The 7,683-nt window shown below is 45.7% G+C and overlaps 1 protein-coding gene across 1 annotated transcript in view; it reads left to right on the forward strand.

The window, feature by feature from the left end:
• The window catches only part of TDRD6 (tudor domain containing 6), a 34,928-nt gene extending 32,619 nt beyond the window's left edge, over positions 1 to 2,309 (forward strand). Inside the window, exon 5 of the mRNA XM_068937001.1 lies at positions 2,167 to 2,309. Within this exon, the coding sequence (XP_068793102.1) occupies positions 2,167 to 2,177 (11 nt within the window). The 3' untranslated portion in view covers positions 2,178 to 2,309. The remainder of the gene's footprint in view (positions 1 to 2,166) is intronic.
• The last annotated feature ends 5,374 nt before the right edge of the window (positions 2,310 to 7,683 follow it).

The following is a 7,683-nucleotide window of genomic DNA, read 5'->3' on the forward strand; positions in this document are numbered from 1 at the left end:
ACGAGCAACAATAGTAAAAGATGATTTTTCGGAGAGATCAGCGGATTGCTCCAGCCGATGAAACAGCCATATGAGCTTTGAGGAAAGGGATGTGCCAGGGGCATGACAGAGGTGGGAGGGATAGTAAAATTTAGCTTGGCCAAAGTTGCTTGGGAAATTGTGCATTGGAGAGCTGGCAGGGTTGTGGGATGGGGTCGTTCGACTTGCTTCCTCTCCCCTTGAAAGTTAAGTCATATTTTTAAACTTTGAATTTTGTTGGTATTTCCTCAGAAAGCAATGAGAACGTTGCATGAAAGCATCCAAGATTTTTTTTTCTTTATTTTTGACTGCTGCTTGTTTCAGGGAAGGGCTGAATGCGTTAAAGTGTATCATTTTCAGAAGAGATTTAATGCTGATGAAAGGCCTTGGAGGGCAACTCTGAAGAACTCTGTTAACGAGGAACAGGTTCTTCAAAGTCAATGAGGAGGCAATGATGGGGATGAGAAGGTGTATGAATGGTTAAAAGAACACAGACATGCCAAAGCCAACAATACTTTTGTAACCTGCTCAGGAACAGCAAAATCCATTGTATTTTTGAAAATGGATTTATTATGGCTCTGATTCTGCACACAAATGATGTGATCTGAAGGAACTGCAAGGACATAATACGGCTAAAATAAATTTGTTTATTAATTATACTGCAACATGCAAGGTCTGGCTGAAAATGCCCAGTGCAGCTCCGACAGAAGTTTGGTGACGTTTGAACCAGAGAAATAAGTGAGGGTAACTAGGGGATCACAGACTTTTTATAAAGAAATACAGCTACTGCACCAACACTAATCCTCTGCGTACAGGTGACAGAGATAGCCTGACATCTTCTAAAGGATGTGGGATGCACTCCTAGCAACACTGAACAAGGTGGGATGACACCTAAACTAAGCCATCTAGATTTGGGGCATGTGAATCCACTTGATGCATTGTTTAAAGCTGCTTTGCTGGGATGGTTTTCCCAGTTTGTACACAGGGCTCAATAAAAGAAATGTGTCTTTCTCTTGGAGGTGGTCTACGCAGTCCAACCACCAAGGTCAGGGTACCCATTGAAGTGGGCTGTGATTCCCTCTATCTCATTTTCCTTTTGCACAAAAGCAGAGTGGAGATGGGGGTGGATGCTTCCAGCCTGGAGCTGGGATGTGGCTAGGATGAACATCGGACCTGGGAGCTGGAAAGCCGCCCTATCCACCTCTGGCTCTCAGGGTGTAGCCCCTTGAATTGCAAACCTTCTCCTGTGTCTCCTTCTGCAAGCTCTGCCATTAGCCCTTTCCAGTGTGCTGAACCTGGAAATCACCCTCTCCCAAATCTGCTAAAGTTACACCATGAAGTAAATGTTAGCCAAGCATAAATCAGATCAAGTCCTAAAACTCTTCCAGTTTATGAAGGGGTCTGGACCAAGTGACTCGAGACCAGCTGTAGGTAAGGGAGTATAAAAGCTTAGTTCCCGTCCTTTATCCCCATTTATTTGGCCAGACCAGAGAAAACGTCTCAGTAAGTTTCCATTCTCCGGATGCTGGATAATGGGAAAGCGTTGTGATCTCTGCAAACTGGTCAAATTCCCTGCCAGCAAAGCAACTAGGAAGCATCGTCGAACACAGGTATCCTCAGGGCAATCTGCAGTCTTGCGGGGGCTCAAACTCTGCCTTGCATTTCTTGATTGGAGTCTGTTGGATGGGACTGGAAAGACTGGGCTATGGAAAAGAGCTTTTTTAAGCCCCATGGCATAGCTAGGTTATTTGCACAAAATAACATGAGACAGTATTTGCACAGAAATTTCTTTTTTTACAATGAAACGATAGCAATAATAGATCTGTAGCATCAGTGAGGGAGGAGCCAGTTTCCATGGTAGGTGGGTAACAACAGACTGAAGGCGAGTGTTTGGTCTGGGCTGGCTGTTATTTAGCAACATCCTTGAGAAGTGCAAATGGTTTTGTCCGAGTCCTTTATATAAAGGGCTGCACTTTGCTCCACTTTTCCATGTTTATAAACTAAATGTCACCATCAGTCTGTGATCACTGGTGTTAAGATCAATTACTTCAGTTTTTTTCTTCCTCCATCATTCCTTTTTTTCCTTGTTTTCCTTTTTTTTTGTGTAAGTCCTGCTTTGTCACAGCGTGTGCCTTGTTTTTAATCCAGACGCTGCGTGATGCCTGTTAAGATAAGAGGAGCTGATACCTCAGAGGACACGCACTAAACGACGTTGCACTGATAGCAGGTATTTTCTGAAACGTGCAGCATGACAGAGCTTCACGAAGCTGTAGCTTCGGGAGATTATGACCTAGTGGAGGAGATTTTGAAGAAAGGGCGCTGTGATCCGAATTACAAAGATGTCGACTGGAACGACAGGACCCCACTGCACTGGGCTGCTGCAATAGGTAAGGCCACCCCATGCTCTGTTACCTCTGCAAACCGTAGCGGTAGTGTCTTAAAAGCCAGTGCCGACTATAATTATGTCTTTCTAGGAAGGCTGTTAATGCAGGCGATAGTTGCAGTTCCTATCTGATCCTTCTGCCCTTACTGAGAAAAAAAAAAAATAATCAATTTCGGTGGGAATTTTACTTGCAAAATAATTGATAGCGGTGCATTCCAAGTGTAATGCTTTGCTTTTTTTTTCTACCTCATGTGAAAATTGTAAATTTTCACCATATTCAAATGTAGTGGGTCTGCTTCTCCCTCACATTAGTTTTCTAAGAGGTGGCTCCATACAGTGCAGCCGAGTTATTTCTGTTTCTGATGTACGTTTGCATGAGTGAGTAGAAAGTCAAACCCATTGAATTTACAGCAGGTTTTTATCAAGCCAAAAAGAACAAAAGCATTACAGTATGTTTTAAGTTGCCCTCCCTTTTTCTCATCTGGTCAAATGAACAGCACAGGATCAGAGCTGTTTGCAGCTGGTGTTTCGTGTTTCATCACCAGAATTACCTGTTCAAGTCAAATATCCCTTTGCAGCCCTGGGCAAAAGACATGAATGCAACAATACAGGTGTAAGCCATGGCTTAATTTTCTGACAGTGGGTTTGCACAGCTCCACTGGGGATTCAGTCTAGCGCGTGAAATTCTCATAACCGCGCCTGTACCTGAGGAGACGAGACTCCGGCTTGACTCTGACATCCCAGCTTGAATTTGCATGTGCGTTATGGGAAAAACAAGCAAAGATGCGTAGGAATAACCAGACGGGATCAACTTAAGACCCACCTAGTCTGGTAGTCTGTCGCTGGCGAGCGTCATCCGCCACAGGAAACAAGATATGAATGCATAATGGCTAAAATGGGGAAAATCTACTCTCCTTTTTCCAGCTTGTTTCCGCCTGTCTGGAGACCAACAGTGGTTGACTTAAAGTCTGCTTAGAGATGGTTTTAAAACCTGACATGTGAGCACTACGTCCTTTGATCTATAAAGTATTTAGACACCAAGGACAGAGGTCCTCTCCACTGTGTTTATAGAATCGATCCAGCACTCACTGCACTAAAGGTGCATTTTAGTGCTCGTAATCTGTAAAAAGATTTCAACTTTCACATCTTCCAGATTTTGCCCTCAGTCCCCCTAAATTTGCCCCTACTATTTTTGTCCTTTGCAGTTGTGTCTCTGCGCCGCGTCTCGCTCTCCTCTTCCCCACTTTTATTTCCTATGTTTCTGGGAACTGTCACTGATGGGCAGAAAGGTCACCTGATTGTCTGGAGCCTTCCACGGTTTCTTTCTTAAGAGAATGACAAATTCAGAGGAGATTGGAGAGAGGTGTAAATCCTGCCCAGTTTGTAGAACAGCCATCTGTGATGGAGGAGGGCTTGAAGAAAAAATGAACATAAAGACTATGGCACTGGACTGAAGTTGGATCTTGAGCAGCTGTGGAGAAGGCCAGCAAGTTAAACAGCAAGGAGATATTCAAAGAACATGAAATCGGGGAGCCAGGATTTATAAATCTATGGTGGTATAAATCAAAAATGATAAGCAGTGAAAACCGCGGTCCCCAAGGAAACCACACAGGCACAGCAACTGATAGTTCATAAATGATGACTATATGCTGGGATGGCATAGAGGCCACTGGGAAAGGTCTCCGTAAGTGAAGGTAGCGTGACCTGGGATAGAAATAACTGGGTTTTGCTTTTTTAAGCGATTCCACAAGTTATAAAAATTTGAAGCTGAGTGAAAACAAGTAATTTCAGTTTCACATAAAACAAGCTTTCATTATAGATGCTCACAGGTTTTACAGCTAATTTATAAATTCTATTTTATATTGGACTAAAAATTAAATGAAACAATGAAATAGTCAAGGCCTGAGTAATTGATATGTGCTGTTCAGAAAGTAGTACAAAACTTCTTGATTTTGTTGCTGTTTTTGTTGAATGGTTCAGAAAACAGTCTGCTTTGAATAATCAACATTTTCTAATGAATATATTTTATTTGATAGATAGAAGTGCCAGGTCGTGGGTATAACCTATTGCTACATGGATTTATAGGCCTGATCAAATGTTTGCAACTATCTTCTCTGTGCTGACGGTATAAAATCTAATACCGGTACATGTTTTCTCCCTATTTTTCTGCATATCGCAAGGGCAATCAGAGTTGATTAAGCTGCTTGTGGCTCACGGGGCTCGGCCTTGCTTGAGAAACGATGTGGGTTGGACCGCGGCTCACTTTGCTGCCGAGTCCGGACGACTGGGTGCGCTTCGGACCCTTCATTCCTTGCACGCGGCCATGGATGTGGCCGATCTCTTTGGCGATACTCCCAAGAGGCTTGCGGAAATCTACGGGCACAAAGACTGCTTCAAGTTCTTAGAAACGTGAGTAGCGCAAGCTGTTTCTGTGAACACTGAAGTAGCTGAAGATGCTGCGGCAGTGAGAATTAAATTGACTGCTGTGTAGAAACACTTGGATTCTTTCCACCTACAGCCTAGCAAAGCTGTCGAGTGTGAGTAGGAGATAAATACAGGTCTTTGCCATGGGCAGTAGCACAGGGGGAGGCCAATGGGAAAACAATCATTTATTCCATTGTCTTATATGGTTTGCCCTGATAGGTGTGCAAAAAAATAGTATCCCTTCCTGAGCTATTGAAAAGTACACCATTTCCTCTATTAATGGGCTTTGCAATGTTGTCAAAATTTAGCGCTTCCAAATTTTGGAAAACTCCTTATTGTCTTAACTTGTGTGGTGGTCACTGTTTTTTCTGCCTGGTTTTTCCTTTATTTATTTTCTATGACCATATTTCTAGCTTCTAACTTTTATCCATTACTATAAACTTTTTTTTTTCTATTTTTCATGTTTAGCTTTATTATTATGTATCTTTATTATGTATTAGGCATTCATTTTGTAACAGTATTGTCACTCCTATATATACGACGAGTAGATTGCTTTTGAAGAGTTCCCTGTTACTATTTATGGTTTCCACATTAAGTATTTTCTCCCCACTAATCTGGCGCACAGTGTTTCCATTTTTGCAAAACTGGCTTAAAATAGATCTCAGGCCTCTCTCTCTTGGCTTATATAACTTCACTTATCATAACAAGTCAATATTTATTCTGATTAGCTGGCCTTCTAGGTTTGTTATGGGACTCTACAATATACCCGTGGGACTCTGGGCAAGAAATCGCGTTCCTCTTTCCCTGGATTGTGCTGCAGTCCTCTTGTGGGTCGCCACAATAACAGCTGCCAGAAGGACTGCCAGAAGGACTGACATCCCTGTCTCAGGGAGCGTGAGGAGGCAACTGCCTCGGGCAGCCCTGGGAGCTGCTTGCCAGTTTTCTGAGGCGAATGACTAACGGAGGGTGCAGAAAGCGAGCAGTCGTCCTTCGGAGCGGCGCGCCGGTCTGAGTCACCCCGCGGCGCCCAGCCGCTGAGCCAGCAGCCTGGCTGGCGGGAGCGGGAAGCGCCACTGCCCGTGGCGTTACGCGGCAGCGCCTTGGCTCGAGGGGCGGCAAGTGTAAAACTGCGAGGGCTTGGGGGACCGGGCCAACAGCCGGAGATCAGGGGGTTCCCGAGCGACCCGCAGGAGGAGGTGGCCGCACGAGCCGTCACGAGCGGGTTGCAGCCTGCGGTGCTCTGGGCAACGCAGATTTCTCTGCTGTTACGTTGCGAGAAATGGCTGGGAATAGGAACCTCTTTAAGGACAGCGAGCCCTCTGAGTAGCCACGAAGGCTGGCTGTTAGAACAAAGTATAACGGTACCGTATGCCCTGGATGCCTCCCCTCTCTCTGCCCCCCCGAGCTCTGGCAAGGAAAGAAGAGAGGTTTATACGTGCAGCCTCAGCCCAGTCGGCATGAAGCGCCAGGCGAGGAGGTGGGCTGAGCTGACCAAGGAGTAAAACCTGGATAAAAATAGCTACCGTGGTGCTGAGGTTGGGAGTCTCATTTTAGATAGACCGGGAAGGACTGTCTGAAGTCTGCAACCCTCACCCTGCAGAAAGCGCAGAGGGAGGCAGAGGAGCCAAGGGCTGGGAGGCCCGAGAAACCAGAAAGACCCTTTGAAAGCCTGGGCTTCGTACCGCTCGCGAGAAGACGTCAAAAGCCGTTACCAACCCTGTGCAACCATGGCAAAGCCTGTGGGCAGCCAGAGCAGCCGAGATTTTATCACTGGGGCTCAGGAATCTCTTTTGAAGCCCAGTCACTATGATTTACAGCCACAGTGAGTGTCTGCCCAAATGCAAGTTTTACTTCCTCATGTTGCCAAAAAGCCCTGAGTTACCTAGGAGGACTTAACGGTATTTATAGTACAGTAACAATTACCTTCTGCTTCTTCAGCTGTGTGCAGTGTCCCGCAGACTATTGCTGTCTCCAGGCAGTGCCTTCTTAGGCTCTGCTAGGTGGTACCTCTGCATATTGCAGACAGGAGTGAAGCTCTGTGTGTGTGCTAATCCTGCGTGCCTCTGACTAGATCTGTCCTCTGTTCAAGGCGCTGGCTGTATTAACCATGTAAACAGGAGCAATATTTTGTTACAGAGCATCACTGTCAATTTTGGGCATTTGCCTGGCACGCAAACAGATGTAGACGGAGAAAAAATAATTTGTAAGTTAACAGCCCCAGGGCCTGTGCCTAATGCAGGGCTGGGATGCATATCTGAACAAGGATATAAGCATCCAAATCGTCTCCAAATCCCTGTCCCCTCTCTCTCCTAATGCCACCAGATTGTTTTGGTGCCTAAATCCGGGAGGCGCCTCCCGACGCAGCTGCAGTGCTCACTGGGTGCCCTCGAGTTAGAGGCTTGTGCAGGCTCAGACGTGCCATTTTTGAGCGCTAACGATCTGTTGCGAGCTGGCTTTGAACGGAAAAGCTTAAATGCTTAAAATTTAATTCAGAGCTTAAATTCTCCCTCTAAAGCTCGGGAGAGGCCCCAAACCTTAGCTGTTAGTGATAGTGTAAACCTAATGGTTTAAGTGGCTCACCCAGAATGCGAGTTCAGAGGTTTCCACAAGCAGAAGCGCTTTGAACCCACAACATGTACATCCTGAAAAGTGAACGTGCTGCCAGGAAGCAGCTGTTGCCAGAAGACCTTGAATCCTTGGGGAATTAGAGCCCAGGTTTCCCAGCGCTGGTGGGAGACCCCAGGCTCCCTGCCTGATGACCCCTGGCTGCTGGGTTTTCTGCTTGCAAGCGTGGACTGAGCGATTGCTCTGTGCTGAGGATTGCTTTTATTAGACATGTAGATGTGAGGAATATTCTG

Source organism: Struthio camelus, chromosome 3, assembly GCF_040807025.1.
Source record: "Struthio camelus isolate bStrCam1 chromosome 3, bStrCam1.hap1, whole genome shotgun sequence".
Classification (NCBI taxonomy): domain Eukaryota; kingdom Metazoa; phylum Chordata; class Aves; order Struthioniformes; family Struthionidae; genus Struthio; species Struthio camelus.